Genomic DNA, 15,572 nt, shown 5'->3' with positions numbered 1-15,572 from the left:
ACCTACAGCCAGAATATATAAAGAACTCTTACAGCTCATTAATAGACAACCCAATTAAAAAGTAGATACAAGATGATAAATAGCCAGTACACCACAAGGAAAGGTGTGCAACCCTAGAATCAGAAAAATACTAATCAATAAAATAACAAGATCTTATCATACATTATTAGGGAGATTAAGTTAAAGGTTTTAAAAGAACAAATGTCAGCTTAGGTGTAAACCAGTTAGAACTTTTAATACTGCTAATGTGAATGCAAAATGATAAAACTTTGTCTTATCAGTAGTGCTTTGGGGAAGGTAGGTTTCCTCTAAACTGTCATGAATATTTCTTGAGACAGGGAAGAAGGTAGGAAGAACGCTATCATTACTAGGCAATTTGATCTCATTGAAAATAATTAAATTCTCTTAAGAAATAACTAAACAGAAACATTATGCTTTACCTATAAAAACTGCTTATAAAGAATTTAATGAGTCTCTGTGTATATGTGTGCATGTCTGTGTCTAGTAGTGACAGTCCATAACATTTAGTAACAGCGTTTGAAAGTGCTAACAGCAAGGAGGAGGATGACAACAGAAAAGCAACTTGTTCTTCTTCTGACATGGTGAAACGCTACAGTAGAAGTGATATGTGAGGCCACAATCTGAAGTTGTCACCTATCTCATACATGGTAAGTGCACTCAAGTTTTATGTGATAATTCATTTGTTATGAACTAGTCTAATCTATATTATTATTTGAGAAAAAATATTTAGCAAAGAGAACTATAAATTTAATTCTAACTACAGTAAATATATTTTTCTTAAGAAACAAGGTGATATAATTTGATTCACAAATCCCTGAAAGAACATGCAAATTTATATGCATATGTTTAAGTATCTTCTGGGAAGAAGGTCCATTTCACTAATCAAGTTTTTAAGGAGTGTATGAGCCAACAAAGTGTACATTCTTAATTCCAAAGTATAAAGTATTAATTTTTAATAAAACACATGCATCAGAGGGGAGGTAGAGAGAAAAGATGAAACTCATTAACACTTTCAAAATCCCTAACTAAAGATTAAGACTTCTCTCAGTTCTCTTCTTCCTTCCTTGGAATTCCTAGCCACATTCACATTACTCCTCCAAAGCACAAAAGGAAAGAAAGGTATAATCCTTAAGTATTACTACATTGCTAATATAAATTAGGTATTTGCTGTAACTTCTTTTCTAACATAAAGTATTGAAATTAATAAGAAACACATTAGCTTCACAATATTCTCTATCAGTACTAAAATATTAATTTACCCTGTAAAGTGGTGAAAATAGTGGACTAAAAAGTACATCCATATTCAAATGATGTAACTTGCCTGTATCTTTAATAAAACTTAATTCCATGTCACAGACATCAAAACTCTGAATTTGAAAATGAAAAACAAAGCCAGGTGTGGTGGCACGTGCCTGTAACTCCAGCACTCTGGGAGGCTGAGACAGGACTATAAATTCAACCCTAACTTTGGCAATTTAGCAACTTAGAGACCCAGTCTCAAAACAAACAAACAAAAACGGTTTAGGGATGTAGGTCAGTGAGAAGGACCTAGGCTCATTCTCCAGTATCACTAACCCCCAACCCCCAAGCCCCAAAGGCAAAGAAAAAACAAAGCAAGTATTCTACAAAAATGTGCTTGATACAACTGCTCTAATAACTACATGGGAAGCAGATCAAAACAAAATTTACCTATCAGTAGAAGATAGTTATAAAAACTAACATCCCTGGCATAGAACAATCATACTACTAAAATATCTTTTTCCTAGCTATATTTGTCATATTTTAGGAGACATGACTTACCTTTTACTTGTTTGATAAACCACATCATTACAGCATTCAGTATTAATTCCACATCAAAGTTATCAAGTGTGAGTCAAATATTACTGTATATTTAAGCTTCTTCCCCACTAATAACAAATGCATTGCTTTTAATGATCATATGAATACATTAGTAAATTTTCAGTTGGGCCGGGGATTTAGCTCAGTGGTTCTACCAACTGCCTCACAAGTGCAAGGTCCCGAGTTCGATCCCCAGTACAAAAAAAAAAAATTTTCAAATAACCCGGAAGGATACCTTCCCCTTACATATGGAAGCTAGGAAAAGATTCATTTTTATGATTTACATAGTATACAAACACTGAATTCAAATGATGGTCACATAGTTTATTTTCTCAGAAAAGTTCTTAAAAATATCTAAACATCTGAATTTTAAAAATAAATCTTGAGTACTCACCGATTGCATGCTTACTCCAACCTGCTGAAAAACCATCCTCATCAGGCGCTTAATCCAGCCAAGCATTTAGATGGCAAAGCCTTCGCAAATTTGCATTTCAAGTACTTTAGGCATACATAGCAGCACATGGTCCATAAAGCAAACTGAAATTTTTAAATGCAAATACTCAAATGAATTATTATTTACAATCTTTACTGTCTAAACATGATGCACAGAGTAAGCCTAAAACATTTTAAAATTTCTTGTGTAAATTAAAACAAAATTTGCCTGTGATCAGTTTGCTTAAAGCAGTAGTAGTAATACAAGATTTTTAAAAAATTATTTTTTCCAGTAAAAAAAACCTACTGCAGCTAATTTAGTAGGAAATTTATGAAAAGACATCTGGTAGACAGTAATTTTCAAAGAACCGGGTTAATAACCTAAAGTGTAGGAGAACTGATCCTGCGAAGACACACTATACCAGTTCCCACAGTTCCTCTACTGAGACATTTGCTGGGCTAGCAAATGGAGGCTGAGAAAGCAAGAACTTAAAATACTAACAAGCAGGTTTTGCTCACCACCAAAAATCAGGAAGAGAGGAATTCCAGAAACGGAGTAAGAATTCAGATGCTACAAGGTCAAAAATGATGAGTCCTTTTATACTCAGTGGTAACTTCTACTCACTCTCCCAGTCCCTATCATATACTATATACCTGACAGAATTAAAATATTAACTTGTATCATACAGATAAATTCAATAAAGTATTGGTCTCCAATGAGATAAATCAATGTACTGCTTCCTCATTAAGGGAATCTTACATTTAAAAAAGAAAAAAGGTAGGCTGGGCATGATGGCACGCATCTATAATCCCAGCACTCCAGAAGAATCATAATTTTGAGCCCAGCCTGTGCAACTTACTAACTTAGCAAGACCGTATCTTAAATTTTTTGAGACATAACTTAGTGGGGGAGGGGGGAGCACTGAACAAGGAAGTGCGCTATGTAATATACTTGATTTACATTTTGACGCAAGCTCCTTCTTTCATCATGAATGGTCTGCACCAGGAATATGGGAATGAATTTACACTGGAGAAACAGGAAAAAAAACAAGAATTGTATTTAACAAAAGTTGAAACTGCATAGAAGAATCTGACTCCATATGGTAAGACACTTTAGAAAGTTTGCTGAAGGGCTGGATATCTAGGCATATAGCTCACTAGTTGCTCAGCATGAGAGGTCCCTGGGTTCAATTCCTAGCACCACCAAAAAAAAGTCTGACTTCATTCAAGTTTAAATTAAATATTACTTTTGATTCTTTGAAAACTGTAGCAAGAAATAATATGTACATTTTAATGTGCTCTGTGCCAATTTTCTTAGTTTTCTGAGAAAGGGTCTCACTATTATTAAACTCACTATGTAGGCCAGGGTGTCCTTGAACTCAGCACTCCTCCTGTCTCACCCTCCCAAGTGCTAGGATTATACATGTACCACCACAACTGGCTCAGTATACCAATTTTTAACATATTGGAACGTAAGTTTGTTTTACACGTAAATGAAAAATACCTGAATTCATGAAATAGTACATTTAGTTGCCTTTATTTATTGGAATGCCAAGTAAGAATCCCTCACTAAAAATGTCTATCCACTAAACTCTGCAGTAATAATAAGAGTTAACTGTAGTGAACATTTACAGGTGCCAGGCACTATGAGGAATATTTTTATGTTTAAGTCAGTATATACAAAATCACAAACCATTTTATGAAGGTAGATAGCAGATTATCCTCAATTTCTACACACTGAATTGTAGTTCATGTAACTCAACTAAAGGTTGCTTTCATGTAAATGGCAGTTAGGACTTAAAGCAGATGTCTAGACAAAAGTTTGGGGTTTTGTCCATTATACCATGCTACTCCCAAAAAGATAGTAGTAATTTGGGGAAGACACTGGAAAACTTTTGAGTGTTTTCTAGTTTTATTATATCATATTGCTATCCTACTCAGCTTTCCATATGTTTACATCTCAAACTAATGACATAAAATAGTAAAGTGTTAAAGCACTATCGGCTGGGGATTTAGCTCAGTGGTTCCACGCACCACCTGCCTTGCAAGCGCAAGGACCCAAGTTTGATCCCCGGTACCAAAAAAAAAAAAAAGCACTAGACCCAAGTTTGTAGCCATATGCCACTTACCAATTGGTGACTATAAACAACCTACTTTCAAATAGTACTTCAGAGATGTGAGAATTGAGAGACAATGAATAAACCATCTTAGTGACAATTTTGCAAAAGTAGGTTGACATTAGCAGCAATGAAAAAAACAACATTCACTACACTAATAAAAATAAATATCCAATTTGGCAAAGTAACTGGATAGAGAAACAAGAGGAGAAGGAAAGCAAATGACACCAAAGTTTTAATCAAAGATGATGAAAATTATGGATGCCAAATAAGGAAATACTGAAAAGTAGCAAATGTTTAACAAACGTTAAGTTTAAGATGACAAGAGTATGTAAATAAAATTATGTACAAGAGTGCTGAGCAATGGCAGAAATATTTATCAATTAATTACTATATAAAATGTCCATAACTAGATCTTTGGTCAGACAGATAACATCATAACATTACAAAACGCTATTACTGGTTGTATGAATTAATCTTCTGAGAATCAGTGGGAATAAAAAGAGCAAAAAGCCAAAAATCACATCAAAAATGGAAATGGTGAGCAAAAAACTGGGCAAGGAGAATGATTTCATGTGACGTTTGAAAATCTCTCTTTTTTTGAGAAAAGTGCACTGGTCCTTTTACTGTCTCTGCAGTTTAGCTTTTCCAGATTATTATAGAGTTGAAATCATAAAGCAGTCTTTTCATACCGGCTGCTTCCACTGAGTAAGATGCATGTAAAGTTTCTTTCTGTCTGTTCATAGTTTGACAGCTCATTTTAGTATTAAATAATATTCCACTGTCTGGACATACCAGTTTATTTACCCATTTATTTATCTATTTAGCTACTCAAAGATATCTTGTTTGCTTCCAAGCTTTAACAATTATGAATAAAATGCTACAAATATTTCTGCAAATTTTACTCATTTTTAGTATGATATTGTATCACTCAAGGTTCTCCAGAGAATCAGAACCAATAGGATATGTATTGATACATGGAAAAACTTATGAGACTACCTCACTCAACTATGAAGGCTGAGAAATCTGATAATCTGCCATGTGCAAGCTGGAGGTCCAAGTGAGCTAATTGTGCTAAATCCTACTGGTATTCAAAGGCCTGTGTGAAGTCCTTGTATGAGGGCAGGAAATGGATGATCCAGCTCAAGCAAAGAGCAAATTTGCTCTTCCTTTGCCTTTTTGTTCTAGTAAGGTCTCCAGAGACTGCATGATACCTACCCACATCAGTGTGGGTGAATCTTCTTCACTAAGTCTATAGCAGTGATGACAAACCTATGGCACATGTGCCGCAGTAAGTAGGCTGTTTGCATCACTGAATGCTCTAAAAGGTTGTCATCACTGGTCTACAGATTCAAATGCAAATCTTTTCTAGAACATCCCCATAAACACACCCAAAAATAATGTTTTACCAGCAATCTGGACATCACAAGGGCAAGGGTGTTGCTTGGTGGAGTAGTGGAGGACTTGGCTTGCCTAGCATGCAGTGAGGCCCTGGGTTCAATCCTCAGCACAATAAAAATAAATAAATAAATAAATAAATAAATAGATAAATGTATGTATGTATGTACGTCTGGGCTAGAAATAAAGATTAGGGAACAATGGCTTAGAAAAGGGAGATGAGGGTCGGGAATTCAGCTCAGTGGTTCCACCGCCTGCCTCGAAAGTGCAAGGTCCCAAGTTCAATCCCCGGTACCAAGTTCAATCCCTGGTACCAAAAAAAAAAAAAGGGAGATGAGATTTATTAACTCACATAGAGTAAGAAGAGAAATCAGCATAGACAAGTCAGAAAATACTGCGGGACAAACTGGAAAAAATAAAAGGCATTGAGAAAAAGTGATCAAAGAGGTAGGAGAAAAATACAGTGGTACTATCAACCTCCCCACCACCAGCACCACAAATCAAAAGGGAAATTTCCAGAGGGGTAACAGTCCTTGTTAAACACAGGAGCGAAGTCATACTTGGCGGCTTCCTACTGCTACCCTTTTTTGCCAAGCTTCTCCAACATGCCTTCTGGAAAACTCTGAAGGTGAACATCCCCCCAATCCCCTATCTTCAACATATTCACTATCACTGGTCTCTTGGCCCACTCTCTCCTTTAACTTGGCTTACCCATCCTGCAATTTTCATCTATCTAACCAGTCTCCTCCCACCTTTACTTTCTTCTGCCTAATCCACCCAAAAATCACTTGCACCATTGTTTCCCCATTATTTTCAATTCTTTGTTCTAATTGTCATATCTATCCTGTAAGTCAGAACTTGATGAATCCAAAAGCCTATATTTCCTATAACCAGGCTACACAAAAATTATTACTTTTCATTTTGATGTTGTTATAAATGTACTATGTCTCAGCTGGACCCTTATTGCTGCATAGCGTTCTAAGAAATTTTTACTTCCCTATTCTTCCCAGTTTTGCATTCTCCAGAACATCTATTTCAAATTTTCTCCATGCTACATGCTATCATTTGAATGTGCCCACCAAAGTTCTAGTGCTAGAAACCTAACCCCTAGTGCAATGGTGTTGTGAGGTGGGACCTTTAAGAGGAGATTAGGTCATGAGAGCTTCACCCTTCTGAATGAATTACTATCATTATCATGGGAGTGGGTTTCTGACAAAAAAGGATTAGTTCAGAGTAAAGCTCCTATTGTATGTATACACTTCCCGACTCCTCCCCTTCCTCCTCTTTTCCCCCACCCTTCTCCACCTTCCACCATAGGATGGTGCAAGCACAAAGGCCCTCACTAGATGCTGATGAGCCATGCCCTTCGACTTCCCAACCTCCAGAACCACAAGCCAAATAAATTTCTGTTCTTTACAAATTATCCAGTCTCAGGTAATGTTATAGCAGCAGAAAATAGACTAAGATTTTACCAAAAATCTATCCAATCTTTCCTCCATAGCTTCTCAGATGACCAAACATACCACTTAATGAAAGAGAAGTCATCTGAGAGAAAAATCCCTCAACATCCTGTTAGGCATGCCTCACACATACCTCCATCTGTACCTATTCTGTGCCTCTAGTCTCTCCCCTCCCTCCTTCTAAGCAACTGCTCAGGAATCCTTTCCTTCACCTTATAGGTCTCACATCAGAAATATCCTGCATTGCATAAATTCTCTTCTCTCCCTTAATAACTTCAGCCACTTGCATCTCCTAGTTTCTCGCATCTGTATTCAAACCAAAATCAATCTTCTTAGCCTTCATCCCAAATCTGTTGTTCATGTGTTCTGTGCTTAAGAAATTAGCATTGAACCAGTTATTCCTTCCTTCTCCTTCATTTTCCACGATCAAGTTGTTTGTCCTCCTAAACATATCAGAGTCCATCTCTAGTCCATCTCCATCTAATCCTTCACTATTGTAAAAATCCATTAATTTGACTGTCACCCAATTTTGCCTCCCTTTTCCAACCATCCTCAATACTGAAGTAGGATTTTATGATCCAGTCTCTAGTTTTTTTCCTGTCCTCCACATCCTTCCTATATCCTTTGATCCATTCACACAGGTAATTCCAGAAATTCGACATGCTCTCTTCAACTCTGGACTTTTCTTCTATTCGGTATTCCACCTACCCACTGCATCCTTATACTAAACTGCCTCCTACTAATCTTGTTTAAGCTTAGTTATGCCTCCTCTAAGAAGTCTTTGCTGATCAACTAGGATAAGGATCCTCCTTTATGTATTATTCTTCTATCTAATAGCACATTAAAACAATGTACCTAAACCAATTAGCTCCTCCACTGGACTTTAATCACTTAAAAGCAGAAACTTAGCACAACATCTCAGTATTTGGCATAATGCACAAGATGTAATAGTTGTGCTGAGTGTGGTGGTACACGCCTGTAATCCCAGCACTGAGGAGGCGGGAAGCAGAAGGATCATCACAAGTTTGAGGCCAACCTAGACTACATAGTGAGCTCAAGACCAGCCTGAACTGTACAGCAAGACTTTGTCTCAAAAAAAAAAAAAACAAAAGCCAGGGAATGTAGCTCAGTGGTGCAGCGTCTGCCTGGCAAGCACAAATCCTTGATTCCCAGTACCAAAAAAAATATATATATAATAGTTACTCATTGGTATTTGACTATCAAATGAAGAGAACGTAGGCCCCAAGCTAGTGCCTTTCCCATGCTTCAACTGTAAACATACCTAACAGGTATTTGTTTTCATTATAGATGAGTTAGGTAATTTCAGACAAACACTCCTTCCATTGAGGACAAGTAAACTAGCTAGACAAAACATTAAAAATCTATATGAAAAATCAGAGAAAAATAACCAGGGCAACAATTACCAAGGAGAAAGAGAAGGAATATATTACCAATAACAGGAAAGAAAAACAGAACACATTACAGATCCTATAGGCATTAAAAAAATCATAAAAGGTAAAAAGGCCACAGTGCAATAAATTACAACAGTGGCAACCTTTGGGTAAAGGCTGGTAATAGTTGGAAGGGGGATCATCAAAGGGTTTTCTGAAGTGTAAACAATTTTCTATTTCTTGGGGGGGGTTTGTTTTTTGATTTTTTTTTGTTTTTTGAGACAGGGTCTTGCTATATAGTTCAGGCTAGCCTCAAACTCACAGTGATCCTCCTACCTCAGCCTCCCAAGAGCTGGGATTACAGGCATGTGCCACCATGCCCAGCTCTATTTCTTAACCTGGGTGGCTATTACATGGATTTCTGCTGTGTGATTATTTACTAAGCTGTACATTCATGTTTGTCATTTGTTGTACTTAATAAAAAAATTTTAAGTAAAAAGATTTAGTTTGGAAACACTTAAAATTTTGCTATTGTAACAAAGACTTTTAGTAATTGGAACTGTATACGTTAACTCTTTCAGAAAACCTGACTCAAATTAATGTATTTTATTACTGCCTTACCTAAATCAGTCTTGCTTCAGTAATACCTTTTTTATTAACCAAAGTTTGGTTTAAAGTAAATTCTAATTATTAAGCACTTTTTAAAATTTAAGAGTAAATTCTAGTTATTAAGCACTTTTTTTGAAGACAGGGTCTCACTCTGTAATTAAGGCTGCTCTTGAACTCACTATGTGGCCAAGGCTGGCCTAGAATTCATAGCAATCCTCCTGCCTCAGCGTCCCGGTGCTAGAATGACAGGTGTGTGCCACCACACCTGGCTCAAGCATTTTTTAAAAGAAACTCAGAAGCACATCTTTCTGCACAAATTAGCTACAAAGTTCAAAAGTTTTTCTTATGTATTTGTGTAAAGATTCAGTTGTCAACCCTTTACATTCAAGACATTTGATATTTCTGCATTATTGTATGTTTAATTTCTTTTGATTCTGTTTTATGAGGGTAGTAGATAAAAGTGTGGCACTCCTATTCATTTGGTTGATCTTTCTAAATATCCACCTATCCATTTATCCATTTAGCAGATCAGTCTATTTATCTGTCTATCTATCTATCTATCTATTCAGTTTAGCAATACTGGGGATTAAACCCAGGGCCTTTGCACTGAGCTATATTCCCAGCCCTTTATAATTTGTTTTTTTTGAGACAAGGTCTAAGTTGTCCAGGGCTGGGCTAGAATTTGCAATCCTTCTGCCTCAGCCTCCTTCAGGCCTTGATTTAAAGGCATCCATCAGTATGCTCAGCCATTTGGTAACTTTATATGAAGTTCTGGTTGCCAGTTGCTCAGATAACAAAAGGCAAACAGTATTTTTTTTCTTTGTTATCGTTGTTCCACTGGCAATTGAACCCAGGACCTTCACACTAAGCTACAGACCTACCCCCTTTTTATTAATTTATTTTGAAACAGAATCTTGCTAAATCACTAAGTTGTCCAGGCTGAGCTCAAACTTGTGAACCTCCTGCCTAAGCCTCTTAGAGTGCTGGGATTAAAGGCATGCACCAACACCACCAAATCTAAGGCTAAATTTTGATATCAGTGAATTCTTTAGTATCATGATGGATCAACAGTTGCACATTTGGCAGGTTTTGTTTTTGAATCTTATTTTTCATTGCAGATTTGGCAATACAAAATAAATCTTATAAATATGCATCGAGTTTATAAATAATGACTTTTTTTTTTTTGGTACCAGGGATCGAACTCAGGTCCTTGCGCTTGCAGGGCAGTCAGCGAAACCACTGAGATAAATCCTGGCCCCAAATAATGACATTTTTTAAAAAAAGAATCACGCTATCAACTGTTTTCTAGGATCTGTATATGAACATGAGTACACAAGCAATTTAACTCCTAGATATTTTATAAAGCTAACAGGTTTATAGTCTAACCTACTATAGCACAAATTATGAGCAATAACAAACTACTTTTTATGGAAAAGATGTTTGGCAGGGCAGTAGAAAACCAAGAATAAATGAGAAATAAATATATTTTGAAAACTGACTTTCTTTTTCTCCACAAACACAATAAAAATATATACTAATGCACAGGGAGACAAAATTTATAGCATCAAAGCAAAGTCAATTCAATATCACCTTAACCTAATAAAATGTCTACTTTGAGATTATTAAATAAAACTACTAGAAGTAATTTCACAATAGCCTTGCTAGCACTAAAAACAAGATTGTCAGCTGAGCATGGTGTTGCATCCTTGTAATCACAGCAATTGCGAGACTGTGTCAGGAAAACAGCCGTGAGTTCAAGGCCAACTGGTGGTACAAAGTGAGTTCAAGGCCAGCCTGCACTACAAATCAAGACCCTGTCTCAAAAAAACTAAAAACCAAAAAAAGAAAAACTAAAACAGGAGACTGTCATTAACTTTTAAATGACAAAAATGTGTGACTTTAAAGTTAGTACAGTGGGGCTTATTTTTATGAGGTCTTGAAGAACTTCTAAAGGAAATGGCCATTTAATTATCTATATATTATCTTTACATCACCAGAGAAATATGACCCGTTTCATAAAATAATATCTAAACATGTTAGTAGAGCACTCTTAGTTATCTGATTGGCTAAATCATTAATGTTATCAACTGTCCTCAGAATACTAAGAGATTAGATAATTGTAATCAGTGCATCACAAATGACAGTCCATTCTGGAGCCAAACAAAAAACCAGCAATAGAAAAACAAAAACTAGGAAGTTAAAACAACAAACAAAAAGTTTATTCAATTTAAAATTATTGTCTTTTGTTTTGTTCTTTAAGGATACAAGGTTAATTTTGGTTTTAAAACTTCCTTTCTTATCACAGTAAGAAATGTCAACCTATGCCAACATCCTAACCTACCCTCTCTTTGGAAATTAAAGTTTAAATTCAAGTCTAGTGACCACTGCTATACCTCACATCAGACTAGTTGTGACTGTAAGTCAGAACACTACCATAACTATAAAACAATGACATAGTATTCAAACTGTGGGCACAATTTACTAGTAATAACTTAAAATGGTCTATTTGTACATGCAAAATTAAGTACACTGCTATTTTCCCAGTACTTAGCACAGATTTTGACATCTTGTTCACTGTGCAATAAATCTCATAACTTGTAGTACATCTCTCAACAACTTACAAGTGATGAGATAAACATCTATGAATTCAAGCTAATTAAAACTTGATAAATTTTTTTTCAAGTTAATGATCTTCAGAGATGAAATTAACCTTCTGAAGGACATTTTTAGAGGTTATTTTTCTCTCTGTATAATAAAAGTTAGAGAGGTTCTACACCCACTATAAAGTTCTGCCATTTGCTTGTGACTATCTCTGGAATGTAACCCTATAGTAAATAACAGGTGTTTTCTTCTCCAAATGTTTTTGTAATTTTAAGCAGCCCCATGCAAATGAATTACGCATTCTGATAATTTTAAAACAAATCTTCTGAAAAGAATTTAAACACAAGTGATCCTGGACAGGACATGAGTAGATGCAAACAAAATACTTGGAAGTCAACAGCTTTTCACTGCTGAAAGTGCTGCCTATGGGTCCAAGGATATGATGAAAAATCACTTACAAGTGACTGTGATACATATAAGAATTACTGTTCCTTGAATGTAATCATTAAGTTCTCCAAACATATACTAATAAAAAATTTTAAATTAAATACATAAAAGCATTAATGTCCCTTGCATATATATGTAAATGATGTGAAAATTTAGTAAGTTATATCTTTATAAATACATAAGCTCCAATTTTTTTGAAATATGGTAAGGATATTTACTGAAGCATTAATTGTAAAAGAGAAAAATCTAGAGGCAATTTTAATGAACATCAATGGGGAAGTAGTTTTTAAAAATTCAATATACCCATTCTAAGTCTATGGTCATTATACTCTTAAATGAAATAACACACACGTGTTTACCACACTGTTTCTTTGGTGTGAGAAACTGGAAGTGTAAATTAGGACCAAAATGTAAAAAAGATATTGGGAAATGGGAAGAAAATGTTCAAAGGAGAAGAACAAAGGAAGAGGGGAGGAAAGAAGGGACAAGAAAATAAAGAATAGAAGGAAAAAATGAAAACAAAGCTTTTGTAAATAAGAAGAGGAAGAAAGGTTGAAGGGAGGAGAGGGTAATGGGAAAAAAAAGGAAGAAGCAAGATATATCATGTACAGGTAAAAATTCCTAGTAATGAAAGTTATCATTATGTACACCTAAAATATACCAATAAAAAAATAAATTTATGGTCATTAAAATGAAAAATGATAGGGCCAGGGATTTAGCTCAGTGGTTCTGGCGCCTGCCTCACAAGCACAAGGTCCCAAGTTCGATCTCCAGTACAAAAAAAAAAAAGATATATGTTTAAGATCATACACTTCATAAAGAATTAGAAGAGTTTGTAAGCAACAAACACAAAGAAATGATAACTATTTAAGGATAACTTACATATTTTACATAAAAAAGAACTAAGCATGAAAGGCTTTCATGATAAAATGCTGAATGAAAAAAGCTGAAAACATGTACTGTATATGTGATTCTATTTGTTATGGGTTGTGTCCAGATGTTCCTCTAAAGCCTCATAGAGTCATAGGTGGGGATTTTTCAGGGGTGGCTGAATCTAGAGTATGTGATTGATTCACGGTGCAATGCTAGGCTCAAGGGCACTAGGATTAAGGGTGTGAGTGCTACCTGCCCTAAGTAGTCTGGCTAAGGTACAAGGGGCAGAAAGGGGCTGTTAAGGTCCCTATTCTTGTGGTCTTCTGCCGCCAAGAACTGTTACCCCTCTGCCATGTGCTACCCTGACTTGGAGTCAGCCAATGATAGACTGAAACCTCTACAGTGAGCTAAATAAACCTTTCCTCCTTTAACTTTGGTTGTTGGGCATTTTGTTTCAGCAACAAGAGAAAAGTAACCGAGATATATTTTTAAAGGGTGGGGAGGGCAGGAAGGTAGTTCACCACCATGCTCAAGGCCCTAAGTTTGATACCTGGCACCCAAAAAGCAAACAAACAAAAAAAGGACTGGGGATGTAGCTCAGTGGCACCACACTTGCCTGGCAACCAAAAGGTCCTGAGTTCAATTCCCAGTACGGGAGAAAAAAAGAGACCAGGCATGTAACTCAGTGATAAGAGTACATTCAGGAAGCCCTGGGTTTGATTTGCACTCACACACACACAGCCTACAACTAAAACAAAGTGTTATGGTTTAGATGTACACTGACCCCCATTAGACTCAAGTGTTCAGAGGTAGGGCTTTTGGAAGATGGTTAAATCATGGGGGCACTATAGTTTACTTGCTGTTAGGTCAGGCCTGCTTAGAAGAGGGTAGATCACTGGTGACATAACCTGGAAGGGTATACCTATCTCTCAGCTTCTCCTTACTCTCTGCTTCCCGGCTGCCGTGATGTGAGTAGCTTTCCTCCTCCAGATCCTTCCACAATGCCCTTTCTGCCTTGGAGTGAGCTGATTATGGACAGAATCCTCTAAAACCCATGAGCCAAAACAAAGTTCTCCCTTAAGTTGTGGATGTTGGTTATTTTGTCCAACAGAAGTAATTGAGATAATTTATGGTACCAAAGAAGTAGGGTCGTTGCTTTGAGTATACTTTACCACGTGGTTAGAAGCCTTTGGAATTGGTGTGTGGGGAGAGTCTGGAAAGGTTTGAAAATGCTGGCTTACAATCTAGGATGCTGTAAGCCACGTTTGATGGGAGATTCTAGTCAGAATGCTGATAGAAATGCAGACAGTAAAGGCATGGCTCGGGAAGTTTCAGTTGGGAATCAAGGACTCCACTGGTAGTTGGACTCCAGACCATGTGTGTTACACTCTGGCAAAAAATGTTCTACATTTTACCCATGGCCTGAGGCTATGATTAAATGTAGTATACTAAGTAATCTGGCAGAGGAAATTTCAAGGCAGTCCAACATTCAGGTTGTGCCATGGATACTACTGGCTGCTTTTAGCCACACTTCCCATGAGAATCAGAACCAAAAAGAACAAATAAATAACTTCAAATTTTGCTGGTGGCCAAAAAGGAAGCACTTGTAAAGTTGGAGCCTGTAAACTTGTGGCCAAGGAAAGCTTGTTTGCTAGAAGGGTTAACATTACACAGAAGTCAAGTACTTTCATAAGGACAATATGGAAAGATGCCTTGAGTGCATTTCAGGAATCAGCAAGACCTCACCCTTAATAAGTTCAAAGGTACAAAATTGTAACGTTTTGTTTTGAGCTTTGTTTTGCCCCTAGACCCCTTGCTCCAGCAGGCCACCCAGGAACTGGTTACCCATCTAGTCATTCAAGCATTCAGAGGCAGCTGTATGACCCAAAGCGGCATGGCTACTGTCCAAACTGGTGGCAGACCCTGATGTCATCCACATGGTTGTCTTACAGGAATGTAAAATGCAAGAGTTGTGGGGTTCAGATTTCAGAGGAGGACCTGGTAGTGTGTCCCTAAGAGAACAGTGTGTGAAGCTGTGAGGGTGAAGCTAGAAGTACAGTGGAGATCCTAAGACAGTAGTGGAGAACCTATGGCACATAGGCTATAGCTGGCTGTTTGTTATCATTGAAACCTCTAAAGGGTTTGTCATCAATGCCCTAGAAGGCTGGAGATGTCAGAAACATGAATCATTTGCTGAGAAAAGCTGGAAGCAGTGAGCAGAGCCACCCCAAGAGAGAAACAATGATGGCTGCAACTGGTAATGCCAGAGGCAGGGCCACCCAAGCCCTTTGGAGTTCACAGTTCACCACAACTTGTCCCAGGTGTTGGATATGGAACTACAAAATTTAATGTTTGCCCTGCTGGATTTCAGTCTTGCTTTGGTC

The 15,572-nt window shown here is 36.8% G+C and overlaps 1 protein-coding gene across 4 annotated transcripts in view; it reads right to left on the bottom strand.

The window, feature by feature from the left end:
- Positions 1-15,572, bottom strand: part of Mtfr1 (mitochondrial fission regulator 1) — a 52,064-nt gene that overhangs the window by 25,717 nt on the left and 10,775 nt on the right. For 3 of the 4 annotated variants that reach the window (XM_004842122.4, XM_004842123.4, XM_021256075.2), the window contains exon 2: positions 2,255-2,397. In XM_004842122.4, coding sequence (XP_004842179.1) covers positions 2,255-2,320 — 66 coding nt within the window. In that variant the 5' untranslated portion in view covers positions 2,321-2,397. Of the gene's footprint in view, positions 1-2,254; positions 2,398-3,253; positions 3,295-15,572 lie in introns of those variants that run through there. The other variant, XM_021256074.2, reaches the window with a different exon arrangement.

The sequence above is a fragment of the Heterocephalus glaber genome, unplaced genomic scaffold (genome assembly GCF_053883595.1).
Source record: "Heterocephalus glaber isolate CG9 unplaced genomic scaffold, H.glaber_assembly_v1.0 deba00001553, whole genome shotgun sequence".
Taxonomy (NCBI): Eukaryota; Metazoa; Chordata; class Mammalia; order Rodentia; family Bathyergidae; genus Heterocephalus; species Heterocephalus glaber.
Note: the sequence above shows the minus strand (reverse complement) of the source record. Positions and strands in the feature narration are given on the sequence as shown.